This window comes from Choristoneura fumiferana, chromosome 22, assembly GCF_025370935.1.
Source record: "Choristoneura fumiferana chromosome 22, NRCan_CFum_1, whole genome shotgun sequence".
Classification (NCBI taxonomy): domain Eukaryota; kingdom Metazoa; phylum Arthropoda; class Insecta; order Lepidoptera; family Tortricidae; genus Choristoneura; species Choristoneura fumiferana.
Window position 1 is genome coordinate 10,406,661 of NC_133493.1, and position 17,112 is coordinate 10,423,772.

General features: G+C 38.0%; 1 protein-coding gene across 1 annotated transcript in view; it reads left to right on the plus strand.

Moving 5' to 3' along the window:
- LOC141440216 (protein Wnt-5b-like) overlaps positions 1 to 17,112 on the plus strand; it is a 65,334-nt gene that overhangs the window by 42,997 nt on the left and 5,225 nt on the right. The window contains exons 3-6 of the mRNA XM_074104679.1: positions 1,410 to 1,536; positions 2,474 to 2,603; positions 4,321 to 4,501; positions 14,894 to 15,005. Of these exons, the coding sequence (XP_073960780.1) occupies positions 1,410 to 1,536; positions 2,474 to 2,603; positions 4,321 to 4,501; positions 14,894 to 15,005 (550 nt within the window). The remainder of the gene's footprint in view (positions 1 to 1,409; positions 1,537 to 2,473; positions 2,604 to 4,320; positions 4,502 to 14,893; positions 15,006 to 17,112) is intronic.

Here is a 17,112-nt window from a genome sequence, read left to right on the forward strand (position 1 = left end):
TCACACATTGAACTGCTTGCAGAGTAGGTATTTGAGGTTATTCACCATGTTTTCCAACAGTATTTAAGAAAAACTGTCTACTAGGAATATGTCAGCTTTCTAATCCTCTAGCTCCATTGCGTTGGTTTAGGCAATCAGTCATTCAGTTAGGTTACTCCTTTATAAAAATGTTTTAAAGTTCGTGAATGGAGACAGCGGATCGGCAAGCGCAGCGTAGGACGTCTGATAGGCTCGTTTTTTAAAATCCCTAAGCTGTACCGCTCCGGAAACATTGTCCCAGGAAGCATGGTTCCATCATGTGACATGATGATGACTCATTTATAGGTATAATTGCAAAGAAAGATGGTTTCAATCTTGTCCAAGTTATTTTCCTCGAGCATTTCCCTTACGCAACGGTTGAGAAACCACTCGGGCGTTATCGTGAAAGAATAAACCTTGGATGCAAACAAATCCGTCATCTGTCGCAGTTATTTGCGTTGATAAGGCGATCACGCGAAATGCTTGCAAAATCTGCTAGGTCATTAGCTGACACAAGCTGATACTAGATTCACCTTAAAGTTCGCAGTAAAGGGTCTAGCAGGCTAAGCAAACAAGAGTGGCCCCACGAGGGATTTGGTTATAATTTAAGGTGGAGTAGTAGCTGGACCTAAGAACACTGTATGCCTAATATCAGCCTTCTTTTGTTTCAGATTTATTCACAATAATGAATGTACCAAATCTTGCAGCTGAAGTTTGTTTACATTTAGTTAAATACCTATCCAAACCAAGTATAGTTAACTTTCGTTTTCTGCGATAAGCTGTCATCCGTCAGCCGAGTATACCGTTTTCTTGACCCGGATAACACGTCTTAAATCGAGTTTAGCTCGACATGTTTCTGGCTAATCCGTAGCCCTTCGTCTTCGGAGCAACGCGACTCAGCGGCTGCTGCAACACGCGCACTGCGCGCCGCCGCGCCGAGAACGTCAATATATTTAATATAACCGTATAATTATTTAACAATTCTAACAAATTTGGGCGGGACGATTTAGAGCGATTTCAGCCGGACTGCCAACATTGAAGATTGGCAGAAGAGTGGAAGGAAAAAGGACCTTTGCCAAGCAGTGGCACTCTATTAGGCTATTTAAAAAAAATAACAAATTTTGCACAACAATTTGCAAAAACTCACGAGTTGCGAGCCCGGATTTGAATCCACGATCCTCTGTTTGAACAACAGCTATGGCCATACTCTTAGTCACGACTTATTGAGTACAGTTTAGTACATATAGGTACCTAGTGCCATCCACGAAGACGCGTGATTTTGTCAAAATTAGACATTAATGACATTGTAATAAGGACCATGGCACGCGTCTTCGTGAATGACTCTACCTAAACATCTTAAATCCTTAGTACAATTGTATCACTTGTTTCAGCAATATGGGCCTCCTGGAGTTCGAGAAGTGGTCTAACCAGCCGGACCTGTTCTCGGAAAAGTCCCGGATGTGCGCCAAGCTGCGAGGGCTGACGCCGGGCCAGCGTCGCGTGTGCCGCCGCCACAAGGTAAGACGAGAGGCCCGACCTCCCCATTGGAGCTAGTGTCGAGTTCCCAAGTACCTACTCGCCTCCCCTTAGAACGCCACAATGAACGACAACTCACTGGGAGGCCTGCCAACGCTTCGTTATCCGGTTCGTGGTAGTCACTCGAGGACTTTTACTCCCCAAACGGTTTTTTGAGCCATGTGGCCCACACCAAGTTGCATATTTTTCCAGCTATGTCGATGACTTTAGTTCTCCGACGAATTTCCGTATTCCGGATTCTATCGCGCAAAGAAATTCCAAGCATAGCTCTCTCCATAGCTCGTGGCATGACTCTGAGCCTCTCCAAGAGTAGGTTGTTGCTACTCATGGGGTATCTAGTAATATTTGGCAATCAGGCTAGTGTGTAATCGCGTTCAGGATGCTATAAGGACTCCGCTTAACTCGCCCCAGCAGGGATATAATTTTCTTGCGCATGGCTTTTGAATGCGTCCGTATGCGCGCTTAGCAAAGCGCAGCAATCCCATCAACATCCTAAACGCGCCAAAACCAATACTTCTTTACAAAATATACAATCAGAAAATTGCAAACCCCAAACATTGTCATTTCAAAGTTCAATATCTCGAACACGGCTGAACCGATTTTAATGATATGCTAAGAATGAAGTAAAAGAATTTCCTTGCTCACCCGCGACCTTAAGGGTCCAAGGAAATTCTTTTAGTTCATTGATATGGACCTCCGCAAAGTAACGCCTGATTCAATAAATTAATTAAATGATATGCTAAGAACCAACGCGAGGAAACTAGCTTTCGCTTTAAAAAAAACCGCCTCAGGCAGACAGATATTGGCATCAAAATAACACCCCTCTTTCTACGTCAAGGGTTAAAAACCAAGCATTCAGAACACATGCATAGCTATTAAGCCAACTATTATACTAGTTTTTCTTCATTTCTGTTCCAAGGACCACATGGCAGCAGTGAGCGCTGGTGTGCAGACTGGCATCCAAGAGTGCCAGTATCAGTTCAAGCTGAGGAGGTGGAACTGCACTGTCACTGGGGACGAGACGGTGTTCGGACCTTTGACCCTCATTGGTAAGAACACGTGATGACATCGATTCAAGCCATAAAATCTTCCTTGTGTTGAGCATTGCTGTAATCCACGCCAAATATAGATCGCACCTGCGGAACCTGAGGCCATATTGTCTAACCAGCTGACGTTCGTGATCGCATTCACCATCTCTTTCTAACCTCGTCTTATGCCGTGTGACGAAAAGAAGTGGTGAAAACCGCGTGATAACCTTTATTGTGATTCCAAGTGTGTGACAATAAGGCATCTGAATGGGCATAGGTTTTAGTTGTTTCCGAATGTACCCTCAAAGGAGTAAAACTGTACTTAAATGAGCCGTAAGTTACTATATCTGACATTAGTTTAGAGGGTAGGGACTTACCCCGTTTTAATGATACTGAAATCTCCATAAAAGTTAAATCTTCCTCAATTACTCATCCACTATTTACTGAAAAAGATACCCGTTTCCCCTGTGCTCTCATAAAGAATTGCTCATATCAAGATAAAAATACATGTATAATAATAAATTACCATTCAGCAAAAACGTTGACTGAGGCCCAATAAGAATATCGTAAAGTCTCGAGATCAGAGAGAATAAAAAGGTCTTCTCTTTGGCATATTATGCTTTGAAATCTATGCCACTTGAATATCGGATAGGGCTTTTACTTATGAAAATGGCTAAGGTTTGAATAAAATGTGGATTTTATAGATTGAAAGGAAAAGTATCTTTGTAATAAACGATGGATATTTAGTTGCAGAGAAATAATGATGACTACAAAAATACTTGGTACTTAGGTATAATTTGAAGCATGTTTAACAAAAGTAGGTATATTTCATACTAAACTTTTGTTCATATTTACTGAATATATCAATTAAATTGAAATTATTTACATAAAACTATCCTGAACTTAAAATAAAAGTGAAAAAAAAACTCAAACAAATTACTTAAAGTAGCCCCCATCCATATGCAAGGTTCCGAAGATGCTGGCAGCGTTTCCTATTTGAATAGCTAAGCTAATTTTTTTAGCTTGTCAAATTCTAATTTTGCAAATATCATTTAATCGCCATACATCATTGATTCAATTCTTTTAATATTTTCCATAATAATAATTGATTGCATTGAGATTTGATCAAACCAAACAACCAAACCCTCCAACTTGGAAAAAAATTCGGCACAAGTGACATTTCAAGCGCATTGCCGCCATTTCTTCGCGCGCACAACCAAATCCATTTTCAAAAAGCCGAGAGGCGTTTATCAACTTCAAACCGCAAGCACGTTGCAGGAATCTCGACGCAATGGTCGAAAGCATTAAATCTTCTAGTGCAGCCAGCGGACACTAACTGATTTATTGTGACTCGTATCTAGGACTGGGAATCTAGGATTACTCCGTTCTTTTAGTGCGAATAAAACGGGATATGTTTCGTTAGTTCTGTTTTACGACGCTGATTACATCATGTTGTTTTGATTTATGGTTGTGACGAGAAAAACATGTCTGGAGGAACCAAGGACATGTTAGATGTGACAGATCTTTTATCTTTGATATAAAATAGTGTATGTGTAACTGTATTTCAAAAAATCATTATTAGGTATAGGCTTGATCATTGAATATGAAACGTCAATGTAAAATCGAATTCCGAGCTAAAAAATATTCGGCCATCACATCACAAATACTTACTAAGCTCTGTGCTCCGCACCGCAGGCACTTGGAGTCGAAGGAGCTAAAATTGCTATGTTGCCAACAGCATCGCGTGAAACAGCCTTCACCCACGCGATCACCTCCGCCGGCGTGTCCATCGCGGTGTCCCGCGCCTGCCGCGACGGCCGGCTGGCGAGCTGCGGGTGCAGTCGCGCCGCGCGCCCGCGCTCGCTGCACCGCGACTGGGTGTGGGCCGGCTGTGGCGACGATCTGCACTACGGGTACAAGTGAGTGCCACAGTACTGGGAGCTGAGTTAGGGGTACAAATGAGTGCCATAGTACGGGGAGCTAGCTACAGGTACATGTGAGTGCCACACATAGTACGGGGAGCTGTGGGTGCAGCTGCGCCGCGCGCCCGCTGCGTCGCGCCGGCTGTGGCGACGACCTGCACTACGGGTACAAGTGAGCGCCACAGTACTGGGAGCTAAGCTAGGGAGACAGTGAGTGCCATAGAACGAGAAACTTAACTAGGGATACAAGTGAGTGCCATAGTACGACTACGATAGAGTTGGGATGTTTGGTGGCAATTTTGAACAGAGTGCAGTGGAGTCGTTATTATAGCTATTTTTATGGGTATTCCCTTGACTTGTCTAAAAATGTTTTGCCTAATTTCACTTTGTCTGACAACTTTTACTATAATGAATAGTTTGCCTAAAGTCAATTTGTATAATTTCATTATTCATAATTTTTATTTTGTCGAATTTTCGTTTTTACTAAGGGGTCATTTGCATAACTTGTTTTGTCGAATGTTATTTTATCGAAAATTCACTTTGTCGATTCTTATTTTAACTAATCATCAAATAGCCGAATAACGTTTTAACTAATATCATTTGCATAACTCTTGTTTTGCCGATATATTTTATCGAAACTCACTTTGTCGATTCTCATTTTAACTAATCATCATATAGCCGAATAACGTTTTAACTAACATTGGATTGTCTAATATTGAATTATCATAATATTTGTTTTGCTTACTAACGTTACGCCTAATTTTGGTACCTAAATGTTTATTATAAAATAAGGTCAATAAATTAATCCATAATATTCTACTATTTTTTTTTTATTTGGTTCAAGCAAATAACAATACTAAACATAATTATAGGGAATAGGTACGACGACGAGCGAAGCGACGTTAGGTAGAACTGCGACCCTACAGTGCGCGAGCCGAGCGAGCGAAGCGAGCGTGCCGCGGTAGCGGCCGGCGAAGCGCCAGAACCGACTTTGTTTTATAATACTAAACTTTTTAGAATTAACTAACGTTATCATTATGTATTCGGATTAACCGTGATTAGAATAAATAAAATTAACCGACATTTATGTTAGACAAAATAAAATTATGTCTGACAAACATTATACGAAATAAGTTAATACAAAATGAAATTATGCTAAATGTATGTTAGACAAAAAATAATTATATCAATCAAACGTTATACGAAATAAGTTTATACAAAATGAAATTATGTGACATGTATGTTAGGCAAAATATAATTATGTCAGTCAAACATTATATCAAATGAGTTTATACAAAATAAAAATTAGGTAATTTAAAATTAGGCGAAACAAAATTATGTAAAGTAAGTTGTATGTAAAATGACTCACTAAAATGAAAATTAGGTAAAATGAAACATTAGGTTAAGTAATATTAGTTTATCTAACATTAGGCAAACTGAAAATAGGCAAAAAGTTGTTAGGCAAAACAAGGTACAACCATTTTTATGATTGAATGAATGAATGATGCATAAGAATTTTAACAAAAAGTATGTTGTTTAAATTGTCATGGAATTAAATGTCCGTATAATAGTAGAGAATATTAAAAAGAAAAACAACATGTGTTTTATGAAACTTTGAAAAAAGTATGTAGAGGTGTTAATCGTTAATCGACTGTTAGTTTTTACATTTTGACAGCGGAATGTACTGAACTAACAGTAACTACTAACATTTAACATCGTATGTGAAATGGTACTAATTATCCTATATTGGGAGTGAGGTATTAGAGTAAACCAACAGGTTTTTGAAATAAAATTCCGGTAAGAATTCCCACGCAGACGTAGACTAAGAACGTAGCATTTTCGTCATGAAAATGGTCCACACACAATCTTATTTTATGCCAAAAACTAAGCAAGTACTGGCTGTTTGAGTTTATCTAAGTCACTCGACTCGAAGTAAATAAAAAAAATACTATTACTCCCTAGGGACTAAAGTACTCACTTAACTCCCGCGTCGTAAGGCTATTTTGACCTACTTTTAGAGCATGAGAAGTGAAAATCAGATTTTAATAAACGTTAGTTAAGAAGTACTTAAAACAAAATTGATAATAGCAATAAGCTCTGATTACGGCTGTTGAAAATCCCATCTTATTTAACGACCGGTTGACTCATAATTGCTTTTAATAACGAGAAAATGGCTCATAACATCCCCTTCTCAGAAAACAGCTAAACTATTTTAGTTTTCATTTAGCAGAACTTCTACGATTCAATATCTACGTAGCTATGAGCGCCGAGTATCTACTACTATGTTCAACTACCACTACATGGGTAATTTTCTCTTGAATAGTTGTTCTAGAATTCTATGAAACACTACCTCATTCCTCTGCTATCCTGGGTCGAGATTATTATTTTATTTAAATACCTTCTCTCCCGTGAACAGAACTTTTCTCTCTGCTCTTTGGTTTTATGTGCGCCTAGTATTTTTCCCCCACTATATCGAAAAATTTCCCCGCGGTAACAAGTGGATTCTCCCTACGTGGATTGATAAAATTATAGAAATAATTATTAGATTTTTTATACCAATTTCTACCTTTAAATGAAAGGATACCCTTGTAATGAAAACGAAAATGTATCGGATTTCTAAATGTCACCCACAATTTACAATCCGTATTGTAACTCAATGAAATTGATTTACTTTTATTGGTTTTGTTAGCTGTCAACTGACGACAGATATAACTCAATCTTTCTAGGTAGCTCAGTCAACGTGGGTACATCCACCTGAAAATTTCAGCGTTCAGGTAACACTCACCTGTTTCACTTCACACCTGAATACTAGGAATACAAGAGTCAAGTGAAGCTTTTCTTACCTGTCGTACTAGCACATCCATAAATACCTGCCCGTCGCCTGTGTGCGTAGAGTACTGAAAACGGGAGGGTCGTGGATTATTGAATGACATTTTCCCCTTTAAATCGAGTGAGGCAGAAACCTGTGCGTGTCTCAGATACAACACAGGATTGGTAGGCGCCATGTGTGCGTAGACGAGGGTTTTTATTTCAAAAGGTGTGCTGCGTTAGTGTGCGTGCACCTGAAATTTCACGTGAAAAGGTAAATTTCTCTCTTGCAGCGTCCTTTTGCCCTGGTACTCAGGTGGAAGGTAAGACAGGTGAAAATTTTTACCTACTCTTTCAGTTGCCTTACCTGAAATTTGTATTTATTATTAATGAACCTTTTGTTACCTGGCCGGAGCTAAGCAAGACTGATAAATTTAATAATTTACCTACTCAATACACAGTTCAGTTCACATCATTTTTTATTAGCAACAATGCAGTTTCACAGTAGCTAGTTAATAAATAATTACACAAAATTTCTTAATTATTAATTAGTAATCAAACCAAATCACCTGATACTGAAACAACATTACTGAAAGAATGCCATCTAATGCGTGTAGAATTTTAGATCAAACAAATACAAAATGAAAACGAACCTCTTTTTAAACTAGTTATCCGTAACAGAACTCATGTAAATAGCTGTCAAAATAATCTAATTCTCGTTAATCAACTGTCAAAACTGCCTCACGGGTGTCAAACCATGGCCGCAGACAGGTCGCGTACCAGGGCTCTATAAGGTTGTAAGAGTTTAAGGAAACCAGGGAAAATGTATGCCACGGTACACAAATACCGGTCCAAGCTCGGCGGAAGGTGATGTGATGCTATGACTTAGTAAACGCTCACATAATGCGGGCGTAGTAACTAATGAATTAACGAATTAATTAGCAAAAGTATGCGAAATAAACTGTACTGTTTGCTTTCTTGGCTTGGGATTGTATAGCACACTTCCCGAAATTCAAAATATTTCAATAATATTCTTATGTTTATTTTGCCACGTAGTTCTACTTGATTTCTAATAACACTCGTAATTTTTATTCGTCAGTTCTGCCCTCGTAAGGCAATTGGTAGTATCTCATTTTTAAGCAATTCGAGTAAACAGTGAAAATTAGTTAGTTTTGCTTCGCCTTAAGGTGGTTTTATTGTTCTCAGGGGTTTTTGATCATGTTGTAGACAAGATACTGCCAATTTGCTTAGTTCATCTGATATAGAATGTTTCAAGCTACGTGATGTATAAATAACTCAAAAGTTTTTTTTTTTAGATTGCCTTATGAGTTATGAGGGCAGAGTTGCGCTTTGACACTTTTAAAAGAAAAGCAACGCTAATTGGCATTCGCGTTTGTAAACTTTAAGAGAGGGCGGAAAGAGTTTAAAAAAAAACCTGGCTTAAAGTATAACGACAGTATTCAAAAGAATAGATAATTGATATAAGTACTTAGGGTAATCGATTCTCCTCCTGATTCTGAACTACGGTGTTTTTTTGGAAAGTATAGCGTTCGAAAAAGTGCACAATTCGAAAGTGTGTTTTACAATTCTAAGCTATTTTAGTCTAACATAGAGCAAGCAGATTTTACTGTAAGCAATGCAACATGGTGGTATGGCTCTCAACATCGAGCCTTAATTAATATAAAATCGTAACCCATATTTTTGAATAAGCAAACAAGTCCTATTTGCAATCTGTGTATAGTAGTGAGTAGTTTTCAAACATAGATAATGTCACGTCATGTCATAAATGTTTGCACGGGGTTTAAATAGCAGAAGTTTAATGTAAAAACATGGTTATTCAGCTAATTAATGAAATAAAACAATTACTTTGATTACCCGAGACCCTATGATAGCTACGTTTATGCAAGAAACACACAAATCACACAAACCCATCTATCACCACCATCATACTAAACTGACACGTTTCGAACTCAACAAGAGCTCATCTTCAGAGCAGCACAACCGGTTGTATTTGAAATACTGTTTGTGTTGGAAAATTGCGTAGTTACCGCGGGATAGCGATAAACGAATTCTACGCGGACAAAGTCGCGGGCAACAGCTAGTTCGCCAATAAATGTCATAGTTTGGTAAAATTAGTGGTGTGTCAAACTATTTTGGTTTTTTGAGAATAAAAAAATAAATAAGTCTCTGCTACTAAGCCGCAGTATTTATCTGTAAGTATGTTTGCCCGTCTGTGCGCCCGCATACGTGCATAAATGCGAAATTATAATTAGTAGAATTATTGTCGTCTCGACAGAGCAAGGGCAAAGTTTCCTCAGGAAATGCAAAATTTTAATAGATTAATGCACATTTTCGGTGTCCCGATTTGGCGACCGGTTCATACCGAAACTACGTGAAAACCGTAAACAACCTTCTCCGTATCCGTGTTACCCTGGTACACTTTCACGCACTGAAAGGGTTAGACCGATGGTTAGCGCTGAAAAACAATTACCGGGGGTTTCAGGTGATTAGATTTTTTTTTTCACACCTCTCCTTCAGAAAAGTAACTTTTCCTCCCTGACGAGAGGGAGCAAAGTGCAACTTTTCTGTTTAAGGCTTTTCTAAGTGTTTTATTGCAAATGCCATTTTTTGAAGTTGATAATTGTAAAGCCACGCCATTTTCTATGCTGGTTGTTCTTTAATAATATGTAGAACTTTTTTTTTCAAGTTTCTTAATGCTCGGTGTGAAAAGTTGTATGAGCCACTCGGGAGCAAAATTATTTTCATCTTGGGCATTCTATTGTAGAATCCTTCGCTACATTCTTTCATTCAATGTACGCCCTCGCCGTAAATACACCATTTTGCTCCCTTGTGACACAAATAACTATTAATAATTGACTGACTCAAGCGTTACTTTGCGGAGGCATAAGCTAATGAACCTTGCTACTCTGCTATTGCGGTGTATGCAAGTGGCGAGTTGTCGTTCATTGTGGCGTTCTAAGGGAGAGGCCTTTGTTCAGCAGTGGACGTCTTCCGGCTGATGATGATGAAGATGATGACTCTACTATTGCAAAATAATAGACTTTTATACATTGTAGTACCTATTTAGAAAAAGAAAATGCATCCTTGCAGAGTTGTATGTACTATTCATCTGTTGGTACTGTGCAAGTTCTAGAATACTAGATGGTCTAGGTGCTAACAAATTAACTACCTACTAATATCTTTAGAGCTGATATTCGGCTCTTAGAGTACACTTTAGTAATATTAAGAGTGAGTTCATTCACACTTACTAGGACGTAATTTCCATACGGGAACTTCACACACGATTATATTTGCTTCACCGTAAACTCAAGGTAAATTTTAAATGTACTTTTGCACGTAAATTCCAAAACACTCAAGAGGGAGAGGCCATAGATCAAAACATGAGTCCACCACGACTGAACGATAAGGCGAACGATCATTTGAAAAACGTCTAGAATGGTCTCTTGTTCCATCACAGCATGCATCGTTCTGCGTCATAATACTTATAAGAAAAGACTCTAGGTAGCGTTAAACATTAATGCTCTACTTCAGAATGTTGCCAAAGTAGATTATTTACAAACAATACTCATTAAGCGTCCAGAAGTAGTCTGCCGATGCTTAAATATCAGTGCTCTACCAAGCAGTCCAACGTTAGGAGGTTTTATCATTGTACATAGTAGAGTCAGACCAGTGAGTCCGGTCTAAAGCAATATAAAGCAAACCTCGTTCTGGCAACAAAAAAAAAATGCGACACGTATAAAGCTAGGGCAGATGCATTCACATTCGAACAAATACAGCCTACTGTCCACGGAGACCACACATCATTGTTACGCTCTACCACGTACTTTGATGCTTGTGTGCAGCTTGGGAATTTGACATTTACACATTCATTTCAGTTCTTTTTGTAGCTATGTGTGTAATCGTTCAATTCACTCTCGTCGTACTACCAGACTGGTAGTACTAGTACGTTGCGGCACTACGGACATTGTCGTTCTCGTTTCGTTCCTTTCGTTCCTGGGGCCTACGAGATCAATATTGAAAATGTTAACAAAGAGAAGGACAAAATAACAGAAGAGGAAATTGAACCATTCCTCATCAATGTCCGTGGCGATGAAGCAGTGAAATTGTGCTTTGAATTTCTGGAATCAGATTTTGACTACGGCTCAGATCATTTTGAATAAATTAAAATCAATGTCTGTTGTCATTTTTAATTCTTTCTTTCTATTACTATTTGTTACGTATAATGTTGCCAATTGTATTTTTACCCCGACTGCCCGAAGGAGGGTTATTGTTTAATTGGCTGTCTTTTCAGGCTACTACGATTCGCTGTTCAGACTCTAATAAATACTTAATAGGTACTTGTACTATTATCTATTCAGTGTAAATATAATAAATAATCATTCACTTATCGTTTACGCTTCTCCATCGGAAATCTATTTCTTATTCTTCTTTTCAAATCCGTATTCAATAATACCAGGGCATTATGACTACGAGCTAGTAGCAAGCGGGTTCTTCTAGGCGGCAAAGTGGCCCCCCCTAAACCCCTGCGAAACAAGTAATTTCAAAACAATTATGTTATTATTTTTTCTTAGCGGCATTTTCACAAAAACACGTAATTTTCTGCATATTTTGAGGCACGCTTACTAGGGACTCAAAATGGTGAAGGAGAATCGTGGTTTCCAACTCACTGTGCTTTTTAAATATCAGTATTTTGTTGCTATGGAAACGAGTCGTTTTTCAACACCGCCACGTCATAGCTTCGAGGCTGTTCTACTAGGGCGTCAGAAATAACGTAGAGTTTTTATTTACCCGCGTTGCTAGGTGACTGTAGAAAAGTTTTCTCGGAAAAGCTTCCTTTGTTCTCAAACTAGAATATAGAGGGCGTAGGAAAAGTAGCACGAGTCAAGAAGAAGAGTCAACGGCTCAAGATGGAGCTTTGGAAAAATTCAAACCTTGAATACTAGGAGCTAATAAACCAAAGGGATGATCCCGTACCAGCTAAAACAAAAAGTTCCTTTTGCATTTGTGTGAAATAAGAGTACACGAGAAAATGGGAGGGGCCTCCTCACACTGATAAAGGGCGGAGTTTTTTAAGTTTTTTTTTGCGTGCAGGTTTTAAAAAAGCTTTTCTGATTTGTCTCTTTGAATTTTCTCCACTGGGATACCATGATTTGGAGTAGTTGGAGAATGACCGGTATGCGGTCGAGAATGTGGATTGAGAATCCGGTAAAGGGAAAATGTGCTTTTTCTCAATGGCGTTCACTTCATAGGGAAGATTTTCCCGCATTCGAGTATTTTTCTCACCAGGGGTGCATACGTGCATTGGAGGTCGCGAGAAATTCACGAAATTTGAGAAATGTCGGGTATGGAGACCACTGAATTCGTCTCTATTCTTAACGGAATTTTAACTTTGTGAATCACGATCCTTTCTTTGGATATTCAATAGATGATAATAAATTAAATAGTGACTGAAGCGAAACTAACTTACGTTTCATGGGTAGAGTAGTTGTCGCACAATAGAAAATACACAGTAATTCAATAGTGAAAACAGAAAATACCTACTCACCGAATTCTTTTCTGCTTTGTGACAATGCAAATGCAAAAGTCAAAATGAAAATTCAGTTTTTTTTTCTACTAACATTTGGAATTAAAACTGGCCAGTAAGTTTAATTCAAGCAGCAATTGAACGAAAAAGGTTCACTTGCTAAAAACTTTTAATAGAAAAAGTCAAGTTACAAGCCAGCCACAGATATTTTCTAATGTCCAAAAGATTAGGCAAATTATTCAAGTTACAAGCCAGCCACAGATATTTTCTAAGGTCCAAAAGATTAGGCAAATTATTCAAGTTAAGTAGGTACAAATTACTAGAGCATCATGGCCGTATAGGATCTCATCCGGTCCAAAACCGGGTAACGGATAAACTCTGCCCGGGTTTAGCGCGTTAAGCATGCTTAAATCCGTTATCAAGTACCAGGGTAGCATAAAATCAAGCGGTCCGTTAATCCGGATTGAGTATAACGCGATGTTGCCTGTGCAAAAATATACTAGAAAAAGAAGTAGGGTGCTTCTGGGAGACAAATCTGAATTGATTCAAAAAATACGTGCTAAAATTAGATTTGGCAGCGTTTTTATTCAGTAACAAAACAATTGAGTAGAAATTAGACTAGAAGTTTCGATACCAGGAGCAGAATGGACAAACAAGGTGTTTTCCCCGGTTTTCTAACTCGTGTAAACAAATGTGCGCTCTCCGTAGAGTTTTTAAAGTCGAATGTATTACAATACTTTGTACCCTCTACGAATCGATACATCGCGTAGCTCGTAGCAAGGGGCGTAGATGCCTACGAAATAACTGCTATATGGCTATCTCTCTCCCACCTGAACCAACGACCCTTCCTACTCTAACCTTGAACCCCCGATTTTAGTGGCAAAGTTTAGTTTATAGGGTTTCAATTATTAAGGGTAAACAAGTTAGGATATAACAATTAATAAAATTAATCAACTCTTTCGTAATTTTTACTTTTGTTTAGCTTCTACGGTGACTATTACGGATAGCTATATTTTGTCAGGTTACAGACGAGCTATACAATACAACAGGTACACCTTTTTTTTACTACGCGTTAACTTCAATAGATGGCTCTGTTCATTCTTAGAAACTATCTGGTATTCACGTTTTGTCTAAGTAAAGTTAATCCATTTTTTTTTTCAATACAAAACAAACTTTTGGTCATATACTTGTACTTTGGTCATAATATACTTATTCTGTGGTTATAAGTACCTCTTTTTTAACCGACTTCAAAAAAAAGGAGGAGGTTATCAATTCGGTTGTTTTTTTTTTTAATGTTTGTTACCTCAGAACTCCGTCATTTATGAACCGATTTGAATTTTTTTTTTGAGTTCGTCTAGTAATGCTTTCAATTAGGTCCCATAAGCAGCAAATTAGGATCTGATGATCGGATCTTAAGGAAATCTAGGGAACTCTTCAAATATTGTAGGGACACCTATGGTAATTTGGATATATTTAGCAGTAACTCGTGCATTTGCTCTTGCAAATCATAATTTAGTGAAGTGGAACTGATGATGAAGACCAGATTTGACCAACGGAACTACTACTATCAATAACAAGTATTTCACGGGTTAAATTTAAATTATCATGATTAATATACTTACCTAGATAAGCGACTAAGAAGAAGCTTTAAGTTAATGATTCTTTCGAACTGATCTGATGCTGAAGCCAGAAGGTAGGCAACGGAACTCTGTTATAAAACAACGTAACTAAGTCGTGTTTGGGCTTAATGGAATCGTTGTGAGATTTTCTTTGGCTACGAATCACTAAAAAGTGAGAAATAAAGAAATTTTTTAACAAAAAAGTAAAACCGACTTCAAAAAAATAAAAAAAATTTAACAAAAAAGTAAAGCCGACTCCAAAAAATAACAAAAAATGGAACCGACTACAAAACCCTTGAAAATATTTTTCTAGGTAAGTAGGTACGTACTAGCTCGAAGTTGGTGACTCAGCACGAGCCAGCAGATGATGATGTTTAGCGTTATCCTTCGCGTATATTATGATTTATTGGTGGCCAGATTCACGGAGGGCTTTGTGGACATCCGCGAGCGCGAGCGCAAAGTGAAGCGCGGCAGCCGCGAACAGGGACGGCAGCTCATGAACCGCCACAACAACGAAGCCGGCCGACGGGTAAGTAAGGATACATAGTTAAAATACCACAAACAGGATTAATCAAGCTAAACACACGAGTAATATTTAGTTCGACGTTTCGACCGCAACAGTGGCCGTGGTCGAAACGTTGAGGTTAAATTACTCGTGTGTTTTAGCGTGATAAGTCCTGTTTGTGGTATTTTAGCTATGAGTGAAAAGCACGAAAGTTTAAAACATTATTATAAGTAAGGCTACATATTACACCGTATCGTACGTAGTATGCACTGTACCATGTCCTAAATATGTGTCAGGAAAAAATAATAATAAATATGAATAAATAAATATCATGGGACACTTCACACCAATTGACCTAGTTCCAAACTAAGCAAAGCTTGTACTATGGATACTAGGCAACGGATAAACATACTAATATATTCTTTGCATCGAAAAGTAGTCGGCACAACTGCAATGACTGCAATACGGTATTTGACAACTCCTGATTTTGCCATATCTTAATATTATTATGAAAATATAGATATACAGATAGTGTTTAGCGAAGAGAAAATTTTAATCGGTTGAAAATTGGATTTATAGTGATTTTTTGAAAAATCTATATACCTGTCTCTTTTATGCAGCAAGTATGGCGGAACTGGCGTGTGACGTCACATGCCAGTATGTCTTTCTCTGTCTAATCTTGAATTTCAAACCTTTATAACTTTGTTATTTGTAAAGGTAGCTTAAAAATTGTTTTTCTATTCGATAACAGGCATTGTGTAGTTTAAATTTATAAAACATATACAAAATAGTCAAATACCGTATTGAAATGTATGGGCACTGGGCAGTTGGCAGTTACGCTGCAGCTGGAAAGCAGTCCGTGTGTACTGGCCCTAACTACCAACTTAGATGGTTCAATACTAACATATATAAAAACTAATAAAAAGGTAGCTCAGTCTAGCCGTCCGTTCAATGACATGAGTATTACCACTGTCATCCGACTTACTGGGATTACCTCGGAGGCTTACTAGCTACACTAATACTGTACTTAGCGGGTGGCCACGAAGGAGGATTAAACTAAAGAGGGTTACATGATGATGATGAACAAACTCAGTATTGGCTCTGTGCACGACATCAGCGCCACCTAGCGTCCGCAACTTTTATAGCTCTGATGCTCTGACGTTTTGAAATTTCATCGCGACATTGTGACAAAAATCAAACCTATAACGTATTAATTTATACTTAATACAAAATTACTGTGATACCGTTATTAGGGTGGACAAAAGGTTGTGAATTCATTTTTGGTCATTAAAATTAAATGAGGTAAGTAAAATTTATTCAAAAAGTGTGTTTTATTTTCGTTATATCAGGGTTTGTTTACTTCACGTTTAGTTGTACTTTTACTGTAAAACGAAAAGATAAAGCTATCTTATTGGTTTCTTTGAATAAAAGTAAAAATATATAATTGTTCTTATATCGGTAGTAATAAATTAAATATCGTTTTTAGATCAAAATGAGTATCATTTTGAAGACCGGTTTTGTGAGTATCACTCAATGTAAAATTTCAACCACAAACCGTTTCATAAGGGAAATTATTGTTGGGCATGTCCGAGATGTAGAGGAATTAAGAACAAAACAGGGACAGTGTTCAATAATTCAAGCTCGCATTATAACACAAACATCTATTACTAAAATTAGGTAATTAACTATACAAATTGCTTTGTTAATGACTGATTCATATGAGTATGACAGATGACAGAGCCAGAACTATTTCTACTTTTGGCCACCATAAGCGCTGCGATAGATTTCATCACCCCCACCTAGTACTTCGCACCCTCCCAATAGTCGTCACAGGGACCGAGGAGCTGGCAGCTTCCACGGACTAAGCATTAGCTAAGCTAATTCAAAGAGGAAACGCATCTTCAGGACCCTGCCTCCTTGATACTTCTTTATGAAATTTGTTAAAGTTTTGTTTGTTTCTGCGTTTTTGCCATTTTGGCTACGGAACCCTAACAAAGAGGTTTCGAGCTATCGAGTTATCACTAGAAAACTTAGGTTATATTGTGGGTACTTAAACAAAAACTTTATAAGCATCATTTTTCGTGGCCACCGTAGCTTCCTGAGAACGACATAACTCCCGATTATATCGATC